General features: G+C 31.8%; 4 protein-coding genes across 4 annotated transcripts; 2 read left to right on the forward strand and 2 right to left on the reverse strand.

Annotated features, from left to right (window-relative positions):
• The first annotated feature begins 30 nt into the window (after positions 1–30).
• LOC112713110 (heparanase-like protein 2) lies at positions 31–3,564 on the forward strand. The gene is made up of 7 exons (XM_072203936.1): positions 31–1,197; positions 1,312–1,348; positions 1,518–1,698; positions 1,802–1,956; positions 2,060–2,293; positions 2,391–2,782; positions 2,872–3,564. Exons 1-6 carry the CDS (start codon positions 976–978, stop codon positions 2,582–2,584), a joined length of 1,023 nt encoding a protein of 340 aa, XP_072060037.1. The 5' UTR covers positions 31–975; the 3' UTR covers positions 2,585–2,782; positions 2,872–3,564.
• A 199-nt stretch (positions 3,565–3,763) lies between these two features.
• On the reverse strand, positions 3,764–4,537 carry LOC112713111 (dirigent protein 25). Its single transcript, XM_025765857.2, has one exon. The coding sequence runs from the start codon at positions 4,526–4,528 to the stop codon at positions 3,857–3,859; it is 672 nt and encodes a 223-aa protein (XP_025621642.2). The 5' UTR covers positions 4,529–4,537; the 3' UTR covers positions 3,764–3,856.
• Positions 4,538–5,303: 766 nt separating this feature from the next.
• Positions 5,304–10,008, forward strand: LOC112712315 (spliceosome-associated protein 130 A). Its single transcript, XM_025765164.3, has 4 exons — positions 5,304–8,554; positions 8,929–9,420; positions 9,540–9,696; positions 9,817–10,008. The coding sequence occupies exons 1-3, from the start codon at positions 5,540–5,542 to the stop codon at positions 9,675–9,677; spliced, it is 3,645 nt and encodes a 1,214-aa protein (XP_025620949.1). The 5' UTR covers positions 5,304–5,539; the 3' UTR covers positions 9,678–9,696; positions 9,817–10,008.
• A 1,445-nt stretch (positions 10,009–11,453) lies between these two features.
• On the reverse strand, positions 11,454–15,293 carry LOC112712316 (caffeoylshikimate esterase). The gene is made up of 8 exons (XM_025765165.3): positions 15,043–15,293; positions 14,911–14,949; positions 14,703–14,829; positions 14,480–14,626; positions 14,244–14,374; positions 12,622–12,759; positions 11,913–12,011; positions 11,454–11,834 (listed from the first exon to the last, which is right to left on the reverse strand). Exons 1-8 carry the CDS (start codon positions 15,043–15,045, stop codon positions 11,562–11,564), a joined length of 957 nt encoding a protein of 318 aa, XP_025620950.1. The 5' UTR covers positions 15,046–15,293; the 3' UTR covers positions 11,454–11,561.
• Between the last annotated feature and the right edge of the window lie 6,937 nt (positions 15,294–22,230).

A 22,230-nucleotide genomic window follows, 5' to 3' on the forward strand; every position in this document is an offset into this window, starting at 1 on the left:
TATATACACCAATATTGATATTCCCACCTTTTTTTTTATTTTAATAAAAAATTTAAAGTATTATAGGCATATATATAAGCATCCCAGTATTGGATCTCAATTCTCATTATTTTCCTAACTTTTTTTCCTGAATTAAAAAAAATATTTATTTTGAGAAGTTATAATTTATATTTTTTTAAAAAAAAATATTTTTCACGAAATAAATAAACAAAAAAATACTTTTATATGGTTATATTCAAATATAATTGATAAATAAATTTTTTGTTTTGCATGAGTTATTTAAATATAAAATTATTTTTATTTTTTTATAAGATCTTTTGAAAAAAATAACTTAAAAAAAGATATTTTTTTAAAAGTTCACCTAAACAAAGATTAAATGTTTAAAACACATATTAGGTTATTATATAGTTCATGATCATTGGTCAAAGATATAACTGTAAATAAATAAATTAATTAAAACACATCTTTATATCAAAAAAGTTCTTCCTAAAGTGATTTTTCTGTTTTTTTTTTGGGCGTTTTCCCAGTTGTTTAAACTTTAAACAAAAAAAATTGGAAATGAAATAAAAATATTGTTAAAAAAAGTTAAATTTGAGCCCAAATATTATAATAAAAAATATAAAATAGCACCTCATACAAAAATAAATAAATTGGGGATTAGAGCAATTATCTTTTGATAGCAAATTAAATTTAAGAAGCTGAGTATTTAAAATAGTAAAAAAACTCAATAAAAAAAGATCAAATTTAACTTCTACAAGGATCGAATTAGATAATTTTAAACTTTAAATTATTTAAGATAAACATATCTTTAGATTTAAAAAAAATAATCTTTTAACTTAAAAGTAGTTATAGCTAACCGTACTACTAAGTACTAACACTATAAATAGTAGATACCGATGATATAAAATTATAAATCATACCATAAACATCAATAGAAATTATTCATAGTATATTCTCTTCTATTTTTGTTTCACAATGGGTGTGAATCAGTGTGTGCAAGTAGCTCTCTTTTTAGGTCTCTTGGTATTATTTTGCCCTTCTTTTTCTTTATCAGAAGATGTGAAGCTTAAAGTGAAAGGAGTCACAAACATTGCTACAACTGATGAGAATTTCATATGTGCAACATTGGATTGGTGGCCATCTAATAAATGTGACTATAACCAATGTCCATGGGGAAAAGCTGGGATTCTCAACTTGGTATTTTGTTTACTTTGTTCGATATTATTGTTGTACATTACCATTCACAATATTGTATGTATTTTTTAAATATCATAATGATAATTAATTATTATTTTTGCAACTTTTTTGCAGGACTTGAATAACACGATACTCTCAAATGCAATCAAAGGTAAGCCATATTTTTTCTAAAGTCAAACCATTTTAATTAATATATACTAATCATAACTGATTTTTATTATATTAGACCAACTTAATTGAAATTGGTTAACAACAAAATTTGGATATGTAGCATTATTCTATTTAATCCAACCGTTTAATTACTTTTAAAATTGTTGCAGCATTTAATCCTCTGAGGATTAGATTAGGAGGTTCACTACAAGATCAAATTATTTACCAATTTGGGAAGCAAAAGCAGTGCCCAATTATGAGAAAGAAAGATAACGGCTTGTTTGGATTCAGTGTTGGATGCCTTCCCAAAAAGAGATGGGATAAAGTGAATCACTTTTTGAACAAAACCGGGTAATTAATTAATTAATATATATTATTTTAATTTCTCAATATTATTATAATTACTTCACAAACAATTATTCTTATCTTCTCTTATTTACTTTAAACTTTGCAGTGTCAAATTTACATTTGGCTTAAACGCACTTATCGGCAAGAAAAATTCCAAAGAAGACCAATTAAACTGGAAAGGAGATTGGAATCCAAACAATGCCATAAGCCTCATGAAGTACACTGTCTCAAAAGGATACAGTATAGACTCATATGAATTAGGTACCAAATTAAATTAAAACCCTTTAATTTTTATAATTAACTAATTTAATTTTCACCCATGATTTTTTATAAATTTAATATCTTGTGCTAATTAATCATATAGGAAACGAGCTATGCTCTGAAGGAGTATCAGCAAGAATAGATAGTGTTCAATATGCGAAAGATATCACAAAACTAAGGCACATAATTAACTCATTATACCCAAATGCCACAACAAGACCAAAGGTGTTGGGTCCAGCTGGATTTTATGGTAAAGAATGGTTTGATAGCTTCTTGCAACATGTTGGACCTGGTGTCATTGATGGAGTTACCCATCACATTTATAACCTTGGTGCTGGTACGTATAATAATTCAGAATGTTGAATGTTTTTTGTTGGTTGATTAATTTGTTTAATTCTAAGAATATAATTGTATTATAAAATTATATTATATAGGTGTTGACAGGGATCTTATTAGCAAGGTTCAAGACCCATATTTCTTGAGCAAAATTGCACAAACTTTTAAGGATGTTTCAACGGCGGTGAAAGAATTCACACCATGGGCTGGAGCATGGGCTGGAGAATCTGGTGGAGCTTATAACAGTGGAGGCAAAGATGTATCACATACTTTTGTTAATGGCTTTTGGTAAGTTTTTTTTTTAAATTGGATTTCAACTCTCTATATTTTGTTTAATAATTTTTTTAATTAATAATAACTATAGGTATTTGGACCAACTGGGTATGACATCAACCTTCAACCACAAAGTTTATTGTAGACAAGCTTTGATTGGAGGAAATTATGCTTTGCTAAATACAACATCATTCATTCCTAATCCAGATTATTATGGGTATGTCACATATATTCATTTATATTCATATAAGTAGTTAAATTAAATGTCATTTTTGAATGAATAATAAATTTATTTTCTTTAAACAGAGCACTTTTGTGGCATCGGCTTATGGGAACCAATGTGCTTTCTATTTCTCATGATAGTTCACCATATCTACGTACATATGCTCATTGTTCTAAACAAGGGGTAAGTTAATAATTTCATTTATACATTTTAATTTTTTTTATTTTAAGATCACTTTTTAAAAGTTATAACATATTGTCAATCTAATTATTGTCTCAAAGTGGAATCACATTGCTACTAATAAATATGGAGAATTCGACATCTTTTGATGTGTCCCTTGTGAATGACATGAATCTTTATCCGGAGGAGTTAGCATCAGAAGGAGTAAACATGGTGAATTTAATGGATTCATTGAAAAGGGAAGAGTACCACTTGACACCTAAAGATGGAAACATTCAAAGTGATGTTGTGTTTTTGAATGGAACTCCATTGGAACTTACCAAGTCAAAAGAAATCCCAGAGCTTAAACCAAAGATTGTTGATGCTGCTTCTTCTTCTCCAATCAAAGTTGCACCTCATTCAATAGTCTTTGTGCAAATCAATAATTTCAATGCACCTGCATGTGCACCTCCTACAAAATAAGATTATTAGGGTTCTCTATTGTTTCTTTTTTATTTTTCTTATAGAACTTAAGATAGAGTTATTAAGACTTATAAAGCATCTGCATATATATGTATTTTGCTGGGAATAATTTATGATTATTTTTTTTTATTTTCAATTAGTTATATACTTATCTTTTTTATTATTTATGACTTTAAGGATACGCATACTATTTACATGATTAAAAACTAACCGATTAACTGATACAATAATATTGCTTTATATACTTATTTTTTTATAAATACTGATATATGAAAACGCAACAAAGTTTCTTTAAATAATTACTCTTATAGCAATATATATTAGAAACTTGTACTCAGAGTATGATACATTAGGATTAAATAAAACATGGTGTAGAAAATTCAATTTCAACTTACTATGTTATTTATCTGGATAGTTTAGAAACTACTAACTAAGATACACATCAAACAAAAGGAACTTAGAACTTGTGACTTTTCCACCTTCTGCATTAGACCCTACTCTGTCCACAACCTTAACTGCAGCATATCCATTAGCACCATTGTACTTTCCGGTGCCTCCAATGACCGCAACATGCGACTCTAAGACGTCGGTCCTATGTACTCCAAAGATTGTGAGGCCATCTTGATACTCATCACCCTTCAAAAATCTTGCTGTGATAGCCATCATGTGGCTAGTTCTGTCTCCTGAGCTCGCGACATAGACACCTTGCACTTGTCCAAGTTTCTCTAATTCAGCTCCAACTTGAAGCAATTCCTCGTCTATGGAGGTTACCGATCCAAACTCGAGTTCTTGAAGTGTGGCTCTAGTAGGGAAAGAGAATCCAAAGTTAGAGAGAGCAAGTGTTTGTTGTGTGGATTGTGGTATTGGAATGGCTCCATTGGGAGGGAAAAGGCCTAGGGGCTTTTGGAAGGGTAATTGACCAGTGACCTTAGTGGTGGCAGGTTTCTTTGGAGGCCTAGAATATGTGACATTGTTTAGGATATCCCTCATCAAGAATGTTATTCTGTGATGATGGGCATGGTTGTGATTTTGAGTTGAGTTGCCAAGAGTTCTGGCTGAGGAACATTGGTTTATGGTGGTCATGAACAAAAGTAACATGGCTAATTCTTTCATGGTTTCTTTTTGCATTAGCTTGCATGCTTGGTTCATATATAGATATGGTTTGATTTAAGTGTAGTGGTTAGAAACTTAGAATAACTTCAATAATTAAGTAACTTTTAAGGATAGTGAATTTGTTATGTCTAATTGTCTATGCATTCAAACTCAACCGCTACATGACTCATACCAGATTAACAGATAATCATTTATTAGTGTTTGTTTTTCTTTTAACTTTATTTTTTTAGAAATTTATTAGCGATTCTTAAAAAAAAAATCTCAATCTTGCCAAACTAAATAATAATTGATAGGGTTATGTTAGGTAATCAATGACTTTTTTGAATAACATAAATAATGGGTCTTAAAATTGATCGAATTCAAGTAAAACACCATATACTCCAAATTATTCACCTAAATATTAATATTAGAATAAACATCCGCGCACCTAATGAATTGAACATCCGATCACCTAGTAAATTAAATATCCAATATATATTATTTATATTATTTAATATTTTCATTGTCTACCTATATTTTTTTAATTAATAAATAGAAATTCCATCCACAAGTTTACAAATTAGTGAAAGTATAATTATCACGATGAATGGTAGATATTTTGGTTGGAACAAAAAACAATAATAAATAGATTTTTTCTTGAGAGATTAATTAGCTAACAAATATATGATTAAATAATCATCATGTAAATTAATTTTATACTAAATAATAATAATAATAATAATATCATATAAATATCGTTTCTGTTTTACAAAATTTATTTAGATTCAATCAAATACATTTTATTACTAATTATAATTTTTAATGTTTTAAATAAATACATCATTCTCAATTGATACCAAAAATCTGAGCTAGGGTTTATATCCTCCCTCGCTGTGTCACTGAAAAACCCAAACCTTTTCACTACTTTCTCTTCTCCATTTGTTAATGTCGGTTTAGTTAAGAGCAGAAAAACCTAACCCTAATTTGCATTTTCCTGAGTTCGTAGTAGCCACCGCCATGTACCTCTACAGTCTCACTCTCCAACGCCCCACCGGCATAGTCTGTGCCATTAACGGCAATTTCTCCGGCGGCAAGACCCAGGAAATTGTCGTTGCCAGAGGCAAAGTTCTCGACCTTCTTCGCCCTGATGACAACGGCAGGATCCAAACCATCCTCTCCGTCGAAATCTTCGGCGCCATTAGGTCCTTAGCTCAGTTCAGGCTTACCGGAGCTCAGAAGGACTACATCGTCGTAGGTTCCGATTCCGGTAGGATCGTAATCCTTGACTACAACAAGGAGAAAAACGTGTTCGATAAAATTCACCAAGAAACTTTCGGCAAATCTGGTTGCCGCCGCATCGTTCCGGGTCAGTACCTTGCCATAGATCCAAAAGGTAGGGCTGTAATGATTGGTGCTTGTGAGAAGCAGAAGCTTGTTTATGTGTTGAATAGGGACACTGCTGCTAGGTTAACTATTTCTTCGCCTTTAGAAGCTCACAAGTCACACACTCTAGTTTATTCCATTTGCGGTGTTGATTGTGGGTTTGAGAACCCTATATTTGCTGCCATAGAGTTGGATTACTCTGAGGCTGATCAGGATTCTACTGGCCAGGCTGCTAGTGAAGCTCAGAAGCATTTGACTTTTTATGAGCTTGATTTAGGGCTCAACCATGTTTCTAGGAAGTGGTCTGAACAGGTTGATAATGGTGCTAATTTGCTTGTCACTGTTCCTGGGGGTGCTGATGGCCCTAGCGGCGTGCTTGTTTGTGCCGAAAATTTTGTTATTTATAAGAATCAGGGGCAACCTGATGTTAGGGCTGTGATTCCTAGGCGTGCTGACTTGCCTGCTGAGCGTGGAGTACTTATTGTGTCAGCCGCTATGCATAAGCTGAAGTCCATGTTCTTTTTCCTTCTGCAGACTGAGTATGGAGATATTTTTAAGGTCACGTTGGAGCATGATGGTGACCGTGTCTCGGAATTGAAGATTAAGTATTTTGATACCATCCCTGTTACGGCTTCCATGTGTGTATTGAAGTCTGGGTTCTTGTTTGCAGCCTCAGAGTTTGGAAATCATGCTCTGTATCAGTTCAAGGCTATAGGAGATGACGACGATGTGGAGGCGTCATCTGCTACGCTGATGGAAACTGAAGAAGGTTTTCAGCCTGTATTTTTCCAGCCGAGGAGACTGAAAAACCTTGTTAGAATTGACCAGGTTGAGAGTTTAATGCCAATAATGGATATGAAGGTTAGTAATATCTTTGAAGAGGAAACTCCTCAAATTTTCACTCTTTGCGGCCGTGGTCCGCGTTCATCTTTGAGGATTTTGAGGACTGGTTTAGCGGTTAGTGAGATGGCAGTGTCAAAGCTTCCTGGTATACCTAGTGCTGTTTGGACTGTGAAGAAGAATGTCATTGATGAATTTGATGCATATATTGTCGTGTCATTCACAAACGCTACGCTTGTGCTTTCCATTGGTGAGACAGTTGAAGAAGTCAGTGACAGTGGGTTTCTTGATACAACTCCCTCCCTAGCTGTTTCTTTGATAGGTGACGATTCTCTCATGCAGGTTCACCCTAATGGTATTAGACATATCAGGGAGGATGGGCGTATTAATGAATGGAGAACTCCTGGAAAGAGGACAATTTCTAAAGTTGGATCAAATAGACTTCAGGTGGTTATTGCATTGAGTGGAGGGGAGCTTATCTATTTTGAAGTGGATGTAACAGGTCAGTTGATGGAAGTCGAGAAGCATGAAATGTCTGGAGATGTTGCTTGTTTGGACATTGCACCAGTACCTGAAGGCAGACAAAGATCCCGTTTTCTTGCAGTTGGTTCATATGACAAGACCATTCGTATCTTGTCATTGGATCCTGATGATTGTATGCAGGCCTTGAGTGTGCAAAGTGTCTCTTCAGCTCCAGAGTCTCTTCTTTTCCTCGAGGTTCAAGCATCGATTGGTGGTGAGGATGGTGCAGATCATCCTGCTAGCCTTTTCTTGAATGCTGGCTTGCAGAATGGTGTTTTGTTCAGAACTGTGGTTGACATGGTTACAGGTCAGCTTTCCGACTCTCGTTCCCGATTCTTAGGGTTGAGGGCCCCAAAGCTCTTCCCCATTATTGTAAGGGGAAAGCGAGCAATGCTGTGCTTATCAAGTAGGCCATGGCTTGGTTACATTCACCAAGGGCATTTCCTTTTAACGCCCCTTTCATATGAAACCCTTGAATATGCTGCCTCGTTTTCATCTGACCAGTGTGTGGAAGGTGTTGTTGCTGTTGCGGGTGAGGCACTAAGGATTTTTACCATTGAGAGATTAGGAGAAACATTTAATGAGACTGTAATCCCATTAAGATACACGCCAAGGAAGTTTGTGCTACAACCAAAACGGAAACTTCTGGTGATGATTGAGAGTGATCAAGGAGCACTGACTGCAGAAGAACGTGAAGCTGCAAGGAAAGAATGCTTTGAAGCTGCTCAGGCAGGGGAAAATGGGACTGGAAGTGCAGACCAGATGGAGAATGGTGGTGAGGATGAGGATAAAGATGATCCACTATCTGATGAACACTATGGTTATCCAAAGGCTGAGACAGATAAGTGGGTTTCCTGCATCAGGGTTCTTGATCCAAGAACTGGAAACACAACTTGTCTTTTGGAGCTTCAGGATAATGAGGCTGCATTCAGCGTATGCACTGTAAATTTCCATGATAAGGAATATGGAACTCTTTTGGCTGTTGGCACAGCAAAAGGACTGCAATTTTTTCCGAAAATGAGTTTGACTGCTGGATTTATTCATATATATAGGTTTGTAGAGGAAGGGAGATCTCTTGAACTTCTTCACAAGACTCAGGTTGAGGGTGTTCCTCTTGCTTTATGTCAGTTCCAAGGAAGATTACTTGCAGGAATAGGGCCTGTGCTCAGACTCTATGATTTGGGGAAAAAACGATTACTAAGAAAATGTGAGAATAAGTTGTTCCCCAACTCAATCGTCTCTATTCATGCATACCGTGATAGAATTTATGTGGGTGACATCCAAGAGGTATGTTCCTATTTTATAATTCATATCTATATTTGTTAAACATCTGGGTATTAGTTCTGACAATGATTTTTCCCCATGGCTTCTGGTTTTAGCTTAGCTAGTTTCAGTTTAGGTTGCCTTGTTATAGTAATTTAGTATGTGTCCAGCAAGTTATAATTTTTTGTTTTTGCTGCTGCGGTTTTGTTAGAAAGATTCATCAGGAATTCTTATTTTAGGAAAGGCTTGAATTTAGACTCTTAGACAAAAGTTTTTTTTTTTTTTTTTTTGGTAGTAAATCAATGTTATCAAATGTCCTGCTGCTATCCATGTCTCGTTCTTACTATATAGACTTTTCAGCTAACCATGACCTATATGCTCTCTCTTTCTCTCTCCAGTCTTTCCATTACTGCAAGTATCGACGAGATGAAAATCAACTCTACATATTTGCCGATGATTGTGTTCCGAGATGGCTCACTGCATCATACCACATAGATTTTGATACCATGGCCGGGGCAGACAAGTTTGGAAATGTCTATTTTGTGCGGTTGCCACAGGATGTTTCAGATGAGATCGAAGAAGATCCTACTGGTGGGAGGATTAAATGGGAACAGGGAAAGCTGAATGGAGCTCCCAATAAGGTGGAGGAGATTGTACAATTTCATGTTGGTGATGTGGTCAGTTGTTTGCAAAAGGCATCTCTTATACCAGGTGGTGGAGAGTGCATTGTATACGGAACAGTTATGGGAAGTATCGGGGCACTCCATGCTTTTACTTCTCGTGACGATGTTGATTTCTTTTCTCATTTGGAGATGCATTTGAGGCAGGATCATCCGCCTTTGTGCGGAAGAGACCACATGGCTTATAGATCGGCCTATTTCCCTGTTAAGGTACACTAATGAATAGTATGACTTTGTTCTTTCTTGCATAGGAGTATTTAATATTTGCCATCCACCTCCTTATGCTTTCATAGTTGACTAATTTCTGATCTGCCTGCAAAATGATCCAGGATGTAATTGATGGGGATCTATGCGAACAATTCCCAACTTTGCCAATGGACTTGCAAAAGAAAATTGCTGAGGAATTGGACAGAACCCCTGGTGAGATAATGAAGAAACTAGAGGAAATACGGAACAAGATTATTTAAGAGATCATCATTTGGAAGGGTATTAGTTCCCCTTTGATTATTCTCCACCTCTATCCATTTGATGTTTCTGTATTGTATGTTCAGTTAGTAACATTTGAGTTGACAAATTCTTCATAATATGATTTGGTATTTCTTGCAGGTCGTAGAATTGTTGTTCTTTTCTAGTTTTGGATCATTTGCCCGTAGTCAGGTCACTAACAAAGTAAAGAAAACTTGTGTTATCTCATTGATACGTGTAGCAGTGATTTCTTAATGTTAAGAGGGAGGACTTGTAGTTGTAGAGTGTATTATGTATTGTTGAGAAATGAAATTCATAAGCTTAGTTTTGCAATTTTCTGTTGTAATTAATTGCTAGTAAATGTTTTCACTTTCATTGTGGTTGTGATAACGCGTAACATATCCCAGCACCCATATTCAACCTTCAATTATATGTTTAAGTTGGTGTGGAATTTGTATAATCCGGAAAAGAAAATCTACGCCTTTAAATAAATAAAAAGGATAATGGTGATGTATTAATGTAGAAGAATAGCTATCAATACTAGTGTACCTTATTTAAAGCTGAAAACTATGTAATTGTTTCCATATGTCAATGCTTCAATTAATGAATTCGTCTGGTATGGCTGTTAAATCAGGGTGTATCTCTATGAATTTTAGGTTTTCGCTCTCCTTCTAGGTGTTACGTATTGCTTTTGTTAGTTGTGATATTAACATATAACCTCATAGTTTAAGGCTTATTAGTGTACTTTAAGTTATACAAACCGTATCAGTCTTAATTTTTTAAAATGTTTGTACTTCTTTATGAGTTTAGTTGCTTGTAACATGAAAGCAATTGAATACATTATTTCAATTTGTTATTTCTTATTGTTCAATAACGTGTGTGTGTGTGAGAACATTCATATAAGAAAAAGTACAAAAGAATAGAAGATTATTGGATCTCCAAATCACATAATTAGTTATCTGCACATAGTACCGAACAAAAGAAGAAGATTGCAATTAGTCTCAAAATACCAATCATTTTCTTAACATAATCAAAATTTCCAAAAAGGATAACATGCATTGTTCTGAAACTACATTCATAGTTACTAAGACCAACTGTGTTCCGGCTTGTACTGGAATATATTCCGGCTTGGAAACGTCATCATGGAGACCAAGGAGCTCCTCTTTTCCGGTGTCACCGATACCAATAATCAATTAATCATTAAACATGTTCTAAGGAGTAACTTATCCTTTGTTTTAGAGGGAGTTGGATAAAATTCACTGTAATTAAATATAGAAGTAAATGTTTAACGTTTTTTTTCTTTTTCTTTTATAATTCATGAATAAAAGTTTGTAAATCGAGTAGCCATGTTATCATATAAACTTACCATGAAATAAAAGTAGATAACAACATCTTTATCAGAAATCCAAAGTAATAACCATATGCATTAATTGTTTAATTTTTTATTTGGACTAACCATAAAGATCTCAATGCCGAGTCAGAAAGCATGCTTCTACGGATAGATAACTCTTGGAACCAAAAAAAGGAAAACGACATGTATTTCTCACGGTTCACATATAATATATAATAATAATAATAATAATAATAATAATAATAATAATAATAATAATAATAATAATCAGTTTTAAACTTTCAATCAATTCAAGAAACTTAAACAACTTTGCTACTCTTCTAATTGGATCTTTGCTTTGACTTAGCCTTTAGATAAGGTGAATCATGAACGAATGAGTAGAACTACAATGCTCTGTTTGGCGTTAAACTAATTAATGCATGATACATAGTTGAACCAGAGAAGTTCATTATAAATTATAAATTAATTCGTATATACTAACAGTAATGTTTTGTTTTGAGAATCCTAAATCCTAATAAATAAAGCGTTTGTACATTTAAGGTTTTAGATGATCCTCATGTTGTTGTTTGAGCTCCCTCTCTATCCTTGTGTTGCCATATTGAGATTTGTGGTCTAACCAATCGATGATGTCGGAAAACACAATGTTCAAATTCTCCGGTGGCTCTCCGTACAAGAGACCGTGCCACATTCCAGGGTACAGTTTTATTGTCTTGTCTGTACTCGAAGCCACTTCATACAGTTGCTTGCTAACTGCCTTGTCGGTTACTTGGTCCTCCTCACCATGCAGCACCAGAAATGGTAGTGATACCTAAATTAATAATTATTAATTAATAATTGATTAATTAATCAATGAACCGATGAGAATATTGCTTGAAATTTAACAAACCTCGTTTAGTCTTTGCTCTATTTCTGTACTAACTCTTAGAAGTTCGCAGCCAGTTCTCAACCGAGGCTTCCCTTTGTAGCAGTATTCATTAGCTCTAATCTGCACAACACCAAATCATGTATAATTATATTCTTAATTCATTTCATGTTAAATCACACATGGTACTAACCGTATGAATTTACAGTGATCAATAACTAAATATAACTTAAATAAAAGAATTTGTGAAAGGTATTTGTTTTTTGTGTTACGGTATTTTCTGTTTTTTATACTTATTTAAGTGGCCGAATAAATTAATTACTCTAGTTAATAAATTAATCATTGTATTTTTCTTTTTAGGTAAGACTATGATTACTTTTAATTTAATTAATATTTTTATAGGTGGAAACTCATGTGAAGTCGACTTTACGTAAAGTTGATATCTGAGAACCGTTAGATAATTTGACTGATTTGACTAAATTTTCATCCAACGACTCTCAGATATTAAGTCAACTTCATCTGAGATTTCACCATTTTTATATTCAATTTTAAAAATAATTAATTTTAGTTTATGTGGAACACGTAATAAGGTGAACACTCAGATACAGATGTTTTCATATGAAATTTATAGTTAAGAGTCGTTAGATGATAATTTAATCAAACTTGTCAAATTATTTAACAGATTTTTAAATATTAACTTCGTATAAAAACAACTGTAAACGAGTGTAGGTACCTGTTGTCTAACTTGGGGTTCCTTGAAGGCGACATCAATGATATCTTGGGTTGGGATTAGTCTCCATGATGGAATCACTCTGCTCAGTGCACTCAATACACCCACCACCATTGCGTTTGGTCTCAAATCATCTGCAATCTGTAACGAAACACATTATTTTATTCATTATTACACTAAACAAATCTACTTACCAAGCAAATTAATATTAATTAACAAATAATTAGTCACTTTCTAGAGGCAAGGTGACCTTCTAGAAGTGACGTAATACCCGGCAGCTATTGCAACGGTTTAGATTAGAAAATTCTTAGTTCATCGTGGAAAATGTAACCTAACCTTTTGTATCGATCAAACAAAAATATTTATTGACTAATAAGTAATAACTAATAATTATATTATTATATATCTTGTGATCATGTCAAAAAAGCACACCTACTACACAAAAGTTTTGCAATATTTTTTCTTATCCCATAATGATACCTTCCTAGAAAAAAAAAAAAGTAGAGTCTCTAATTTACGCAATTTAATAATATTCATCTTTTTTTCATTGTACCAAAAAGTAATATGAAAGAATCTGATGCACAATTTAGTTGAATTGTGGTGTCTACGTCAATTTTGCATCCTTTTCTTATCTCATGAAATTTTCTAGGACTCAACGCAATAGGAAAAGAAAAAGAAAAAGAAATTTTGGAGTAGATATATTGAATATTAGGCTAAGAAGTAACAGTATTATTCTCTGGAATTATACAAAGAGAGAAGTAAAGAATATTGTACGTTAGTGTCTACTCAATGTGATTGAATCCCAATTTACTGGGGACTGTATGCATCATACTACGCCTAAAATTACCAAATTATTGAGGAAAAGGAAAAAACAAAAAGTAATCCAGAAAAAAAGGCAAAATACTAAAAGGTAAAGGGATTAATAATAAGGCCATGGAACGAAAGTAACAACAAGACAGTACAATAATAATATTTTGTAATACATGATGATTTTATATGATTTACTCTTATTAAATATTAATTAGGTGAGTGATACATGTGTGGCCCAAAAATAGCTAATAATTTATCTGATAAAATGTGCAAAAATCTGTTTTTAGAAAAATAGTATATGTATTATTTTTGTATGGAAGAGAAACTGTGAAATGGAGACAGAGGTGCAAAACTGAGACTAAATTTGTATTATGTTTGATATTAAAAAAAATGGTTATGTTAGGTAATCAATAACTTTTTTTAATAATATGAATAACTATTAATTAAATCAAAATACATTATATTTTTAAATTATTTATCTAAATCTTAATATTAAAAATTTAAAATAAATATCTGCACACTTAGTAAAATGAACATCTGATATTTTTATTGTTTATATTGTTTAGTATTTTCATTGCTTGTCTATATTTTTTCTAAAAAATTTAATATTTTTTAAAGATTCAAAAGACACTAAAATTATGAGTCATAAATCTAAAATTTTAATTTTAATTTTCGATCACTAAATACAATACTAAATCTCAATTCTTTGTACCAATAATAAAGATATGTAATATGTGATGCTGATATTTTGTTGGAAAAAGATAAAATTTAGTTTTGAACGGAGAAAAAAAAAAGGAAAGAAAGAAGAAAGAAACCTTGCACATGGGTGCAACCAAAATGGCACCATCCCAGTAATCTGGTTTTTTCCAGTGCAAAAGCAGGGCCACTGCTCCTCCCATGGATTCCCCTAACAAGAACCTCATCTTCTTTTTGTTTTCTTTCTTTTCTGTAATTATTATTAATGAATGAATCATGATGCCATCAAAAGCAACCAGACAAATAGTCCACCTCATACCTTTGAAAATTTTGTGCTAAAAACAAATAAAATTACCAGAAATTGTGGTGAAATAGTGGCAGCAGTCATTGATGAGAGAATTGAAATCAAGAACAAGACCCTGACGCCCATCTGATTTTCCATGCCCTTCATAATCCACACCATACACTGCATATCCTGCATTTGCAAGCTTTCTTCCTGTGCCTGCATTAATTCATTCATTAATTAATTAAGCATGTTTATTTAGTGTAATTAATTATTATTTGAAATTATTAATTACTGTTCATAGTGATGCTGCATTCCATGGCATAGCCATGGCACATGAAGATGATCGCTTTTGGATTCCCATTCGCCGGTAACCATCTGCTTGCAAAAAGCTTCATTCCTCGAGAATTCAATACATATTCCTGCATGCCCAAATCATCATTTTTATTTTTTCTTTTTTAATTAATAAAACAATTCAATTAATATACTTTATAATTATATACCTCTTCATATATGATATTTGCTTCATCACTAGTGCCTGCCTGCAAATTAAATAATAAAAAGAATGTTATTAATTATATGATACAATAACTTTACTTACATAATTAAGCTGAGAAAGATGGAAATTAACTAACCATGGAGAATTTTTGAGTTTTGGGGTCCTAAAATATTATGTGAGAATTGGAGAGGTAGAAGGGAGGGTGAGGGGTTTAGATTAGAGAGAGAGAAAGAGAGATATTGGTGCATGAAAAATAGGGAATGAATCAGATAATAAGGATGGCGTAACTTATGTCTATTTATAAGGGGGAGAGACAAACAGATTCTCAAACAAATATGAAACAACCACCTTCCACAATTTCATCATCAATTTGTTATCCCTTCATTAGGAAAAAATATGCACCTTTTATAACATTTTTTATTAATATTTTATTTTTTATTATTATAATTTAAAATTTAATCAATTTATTTTTTTAAAATATTATATATAAAAGTATTTTCATTGGTAAAAAATAAACAAAAATTATTCTTAGCACTTATTTGGACGCTACTTTTAAAAAAGATCTTTTTTTTAATGATTTTTTGTAAAAACTTATGTAAAAATATTTTTTATTTTCCAATTATGTTTGGATAAAATAAAATAAAAGTAATTTTTTTTCATTTATTATGTGAAAAATATTTTTTTAAATAATATATAAATTATAGCTTCTTAAAAAATATATTTTTTATTTTTTCAATACTCTTATTTTTATTATTAAAAATTTGTCAAAACACACTAAAAATTAAAAAAAAATTATTTTACTAATTTAACAGCACCTAAACAAACACTTAACTGTCTTAACATTGTATTGCTTGTTTATAAATCTTACATTTACGGCAAACAAATCACATAAGATACTATAATTAAGTAAAATATTCTTTTTTATTTGTATGTTAATTCACAATCAAATATCTAGGTAAAATTTTGATATGATGACTCCAGATATATATAAATATCTTCTAGTCAGTCAATTATTATATGCACTGCCATAAATATATTTTAATATCGGTTCAAAATAATTATTACCTTGGCTTTTTTAGTAGATACGCCAATTAATTTAGTATTTAAATTGTGCTGATATTCATTGATTTAATATATAATATAATGATGTTATCATCAATTTAGTTAGAACTAGAGTAATCAATATTTTAAAATTGAGAAAGTTAATTAATTAAAAAGATATATCTACACATTAAAAATTAGTTATTATATATTATTTCAGATATTTTTAGTATAAATTGTAAGATTCAAATAAATCAGTCAGTTTTACCCATATATAATCGACTACGTGTAATAGGATAAGATAGATTTTGCTTCTTTAATTTTCGGGGGCGCATTATTATTAAGAATTAGTTTAATTAATTTTTGAGTCATAAACTAACATTATCTGAACCCAAAGATAATATTGAAAATCAAGGAATGGTTGAATTGACCAATTAATATAACGGAACAAGAATATTTGTATACTTATTTATTTTAACATTTTATTACATTGTTCTGCTAACTTGAATAGTAGTTGAATCTTGGCATGAGCTCACTCGTTCTTGTAATTTTTATTAGAGTAATGATAGGGGCAGCAACATTTGTGATTGGTAGCCATCAACTAGCCATCAATGATGATTTGATGGTGTGAGATTGGTGTGAGATTTTATCCAATGGCTCACCTTTCTCTGATGGTTACATGCTGGCCAAAATGCAATAAAATTGTTGGCCCCTAGACTTTTCCTTTTTTTTATGTGCAACTTGGAGTTAGTTTAATTTTAATTATTCATCAACTCTTTCTAATTTGTTTGTTGGTCAACTATTCAACTTGTTTTAGTTTTGAGGTGATTCTTTCGTTGGACTTTGAGCTGTTCTTGCACTCTCCCTTCTTGAATTAACGCCGTTATTCGGTTAAAAAGACTTAATAATTTCGAGTTTTTTGGCTCTTTATTCTTTAAAGGAAAAAGAAATAAAAATATTTCAAATTTACCCTTTTTGGTCAATCTTGATAGTTTTGACTTTACAACTTTAAACGTGCAAGCCGTGTGTGAATGGATAAGAACGACCAAGAGCTCAAACTAGAAGTATATACGGGTCAACATTATTGTACCCAGAAAAAGAAAAAGAAAAAGAAAAGAGATGGTGCAAATTGACTTTATGTGAAATTGATAAAAATTTAATTAAATCAGTTAAATTATTTAATGGCTCTTAAATATTAACTTCATATAAAATCGACTGTGCCTGCATTTCCACAAAAAAATTACATTTGATCCTTTGTCCTTTTTCTTTTTAAATCCTAATTCTCAAATTATATTTATTATTTTTTTTTGTTCTCTAAAATTAGTACACTTCAATTTTTCTATTGTCAATTTCAGACAAGATTTATGTGAGAGACTACTATAAATCTGAGAATATAATTTTAAAGATATAATTAAATAATTATTAATTTTAAAGATTATTTTAATTTTAAATATAATTTCAAAAATCATTTTAAAAATTTAACTCGTTTTCTCCATTTACTAATAAAAGCTTTCACACAAGAATGAAGACATCATTCACCGATCAGCAAAAAGTTTTCTGACGTATATACGATTTAAATCTACTACTTCTACTATTCTTATACTGTACACTTTTAGAAAACATCATTCATATTATTATTATTATTATTATTATTATTATTATTATTATTATTATACACGAAAAATAAGTTATTGTTCGTATATATATAATATATAATAAAGCATAAAATATATTAATAAATTAAACAATATATATTTACACAAATATATATAATAATTGATTCAGTAATTAATTTCTTATATGTATATAATATTTTTTAAAAAAAATCTTGTAGAGTTCATATTAACTTACTATCATAAAATTATTATAAAACATATAATTTTTAATAAAAAAATGAATAAAGAAACGATTGGTAAATAATGTAGAGTACAAATTTACATAATATATAGAATCTCTCTCCTTTTGTATTATTACTTTTTACAACACATATGTCTGCTTTAATTTATTTTTCAGAGTTCCAACTCTATACAATATAGTATCACTCTTCCCTCTACTGTTTATTCGTAATATTAATTTTTTTAGTTATTGTGAGAGAAAATGGTGAAACCTAACACAATGAAACTACTGTACTTGGTTGTAGTTAGGAATTTGGATGAATAAGGAGATAGCATTCACAGGTGTTAAGTTTATTAACAATAGTAAAGGTATCACAAAAAGAAGTAAGCTAGAAATTCTGAAATTGTGTGAACTCCATTACTGTTACACTTTTCAAAATTTCTTGACAAGAGGACGGCAGATTTGAAGAATTTTGATGTGAAAGACTAACATTAATTAATAATAATGGTTTTGAAAAAGAAGTTTAATGTAATTATTAAAATGATGTAATGTGGACGGTTCACATCCCATATAGTTTCTTCACTGCCAACTTGTTTGGATTACTCTTTCAACACGTTGCCTATTTTTTTTTTAAATAAAAAATGCTCAACACATTAAGGTGGAGCAGAAGTCTAATAACAAAAAACAACTCAAAGTACACACTAATATCGAACAACTCAAAAGTAAAGGATCTTTTAGTCATCATCGACATTGCCATCAACAACCAAAAGGTTCACCGTCAAGCCACTCGTCCGATAGTATAAACGACCTATTTATAATTTCTACCACACCTGAGGCTTGATTATTGAAGACTCTACCATTCTTTTCTAGTCAAATTGCCCAAAGGACAACAAAAAATCCCACGAACCATCTCTTCTTCTCATTCTTTCTCTTTGAAGCATTCGTCCAGCTCTCAAAGTGCTGCTTTAGTGTATCTGGCATAGTCCATGTCCTTCCAAGAGCGAAAATTCAAGCACACCACACCTGCCACGTGAGCTCACAGCCAATAAATAAATGAAAAGCAGACTCAACAAATTTACAGCATAAAACACACATATTATCATGCTGATCAATGACACATAATCTGCTTAGTCGTTCCTTAGTATTCACCCTCTCAACCAATACAAACCAAGAAAATAACTTGACCCTTGGAGGGACGAAACCCCTCCAAATAACACTAGTGAAACTATAGCTTGTTATTTCCTCCGGGAGACCTGCTTTTCTGCAACACCTGTACAAAAGAGTTAGTAGAAAAAATACCAGTTTTATCAAATTTCCAGACCACCCTGTCCTCTCTCTCAGTTGTTAGCCTTACAGACTGCAAGATTTCATGGAGTTGGTGTAAGAGGTTCAACTTTCATTGGAATAACTCTCTCCTCCACTGAAAACTCCATATCCAATCTAACACATCCTAAAATCCGCAGTCTCCTATAACAGATCCTTTAAGATTTGAGACCGAAAAAAGTCTTGAAAACTTCTCTTTCAACATATCACTAGATAACCAGGCATCCTCCCATAATCGGATTGTTCTGCCATTCCCTACATCCATAAACACGTTGCCTAATTGACACGTTACAAAAGCCACATCAAACATATATATATTCTCCAGGTACAAATCATTTTTTAATACAAATCTATATAAGTCATCTATATTTACGCATACACATTTTTTTGGTGTCGTTACTTCTCTTCTTCTTCGTTATTTTTCTCTTTCCTTATCGTCATCACCAACACCACCACCTCCTCCTCCTCTTCTTCTTTCTTCTTTTTTTCATTAAAATTTCTTCTCCTCCTTCATTTTCTCCTTATCCTTCATCATCAGTTATTTCTTTGTTGAAGATAATGAATAATTCAAATTCAAATTGTCAGTTGAACCAGAACAAAATTGATTATTGTTTTGAACTCAATCAAGTGGTTGAGGTCTGATTCAATTTTAGTTAATTTTTTTGTTAGTAGTTTATGAATATGTAGGTGAATAATGTTTCATCATTGATGGTTTGAATTGAATATAATGTAAAGGTTCTGTATTAAAGAAAATATTTTTCTGTATTTGCAACAAATTTGGGTGTAATACGAAGATATTTGAGTGTATTATTTAAAAATTTTCTGTGTATATATGTTGATAAGTTATACAAAATTCAAAACTCTTCTTCTTCCTCCTCATTTTCTGCTGCTTCTTCTTCTTCTTTTTCAACATTATCATCATCTTTTTTTTTCTTATTCATCTTTTTTTTTTCTTATTTTACCTTCTCAAGTTCCTTCTTGTTTTACTTTTTTAACAATAATAAAAATAAAAAAATCAAATAAAGAAGAAGAAGAAACACATAATACTGCAAAATTACATGGAAAAGGATAAACTTACATTCATTCAAATAAAAAGAAAGAAAGAAATAAAGAGAAAAAAGAAGACAAAAATTGCAGCATTAGCGAAAATATTTTTCTATATTTGCAACAACTTTGGATGTAACACGAAGATATTCGAGTGTATTATTTAAGAATTTTCGGTGTATGTGCTGATAACTTCTGCATAACTCAAAACTCTTCCTCTTTCTCATTCTCATCTTCTGCTACTTCTTCTTTTTTTTTCATCATCATCATCTTCTTCTTTTTTTCTTATTCATCTTTTTCTTTTTTATTTTACTTTCTCAACTATCTTCTTGTTTTACTCTTTTAATAAGAATAAAAATAAAAAAAATTAAACAAAGTTGAAGAAGAAACACATAATGTTATAAAATTACTTGGAAGAATATGAAGTTACATTCATTCAACTAAAAGAAAAAAATAAGAAAAAGAAGAAGAAGAAAAAAATACAACATTAGAGGAAACATTTTTCTGTATTTGCAGCAAATTTGGGTGTAATAAGAAGATATTTGAGTTTATTGTTTAAGAATTTTTGGTGTATGTATGCTGATAAGTTCTGCATAATTCAAAACTTCCTCTTCATTCTCCTCATCTTCTGTTGTTTATTCTTCTTCATCTTCTTATTTCATATTCTCATGATTCTTCTTGGGAGGAAAAAATTAAATAAAGAAGAAAAAAATACATAATGTTGCAAAATCAATAGAAAGAGGAGGAGGAAAAAAATGCAGCAACAACAATAATAAAAAAACAATAATGAAGATGAAACACGCCAAAAAAAAGGAGGAAAAAGCAAAGAAGACGGAGAAGAAGAAAAAAGAGGAGGAGAAACGCGGGATACAAAGAGAAACAACCTAATTTTATGCATGCGTTATGTAAATGACTTGTATAACTTGTATGCCAAAAAGACTTTTATATATATATATATATATATATATATATATATATATATATATATATATACTTCAATTAACATTCTTTCATTTTTCTAATTAAAATATAACATTTATTTTTCTTAAAAGAGTTTTACATATTATTACACTAGCAAAATTAACTAGTTTTTCAAACTCATTTCTTAAACTAGAGTAAACAATCATTTCTGACCATAAAAGATTTAAACGCCGGTAAAATTAACCATAAAATAATAAAATTAAAGTTGTATCCATAAAAAATCAACTCTGTACAATAAAACTATCCAAACCCTAAAAAACTATCCAAAAACTCCAAATTATCTTTTCCTCTCCCATCATCATAATCATCGCTTCCAGAGCTGCGGCTGCACCCTAGCCGCATACATCGCACATTTTGCAGTAAAGAGAAATCATAGTTACTAGCACTGGCCACAGTAGCATATCTAATCTCTGGTCCCATCAAGCGTTCAAATCTCTCATCATCCCACAATCGCAGCAACAGAAAACACCATCAGAGGAGCTTCATTCCCAACATAATCGGGCAGCAGATGCATCCTTCTCGCCACAAAGCTTCAACCAGAGCGACAACTGATTAGAGCTCTGATTGAGGTTTTTTTTCGGTGGCCGTCGTCGTCAACCCCCACCGGACCGACGTCAACAAGCAGCGCGATAGAGAGTGAACTCGTCCTCGTCGAAGGATGGGGACTGATTCTTAAATTTTAGGATTAGTGTGGTAAAGTAAACTCGTTCTTGTCTTCGTTTTTGTTGGAGTTAAGGTTTCAAATTTGTTTTTGGTGCAGTTTTTGGGTTTTTTTCTCTGCAGCTCCTCGATCGGAGCTTGCATTGAAGTATTAAATTGACGTTGGTGCGGGTGTGATTGACGCTGGTTACAGAGGACCATTTGGGGTGATACTGTTCAACCCACTCGCATTCAGATCCCCCACCGTCTCCAGCGCTGAAAAAGTCACTGCCTTTGCCTCCCTCACTGACGCATTCTCAACCCCACTTGCAAAATCCTAATACCAACTGACTTAACCCGAATTCCAACCGAAAAAAAAACTATATTCTCTTTCTCCAAAGTTTTTATATTTAGCTTCAACGGTGAGTTCTTCGAGCTTCACAAGGTCGCAAAGCAAACC

This window comes from Arachis hypogaea, chromosome 9 (genome assembly GCF_003086295.3).
Source record: "Arachis hypogaea cultivar Tifrunner chromosome 9, arahy.Tifrunner.gnm2.J5K5, whole genome shotgun sequence".
In the NCBI taxonomy this organism is placed as follows: domain Eukaryota; kingdom Viridiplantae; phylum Streptophyta; class Magnoliopsida; order Fabales; family Fabaceae; genus Arachis; species Arachis hypogaea.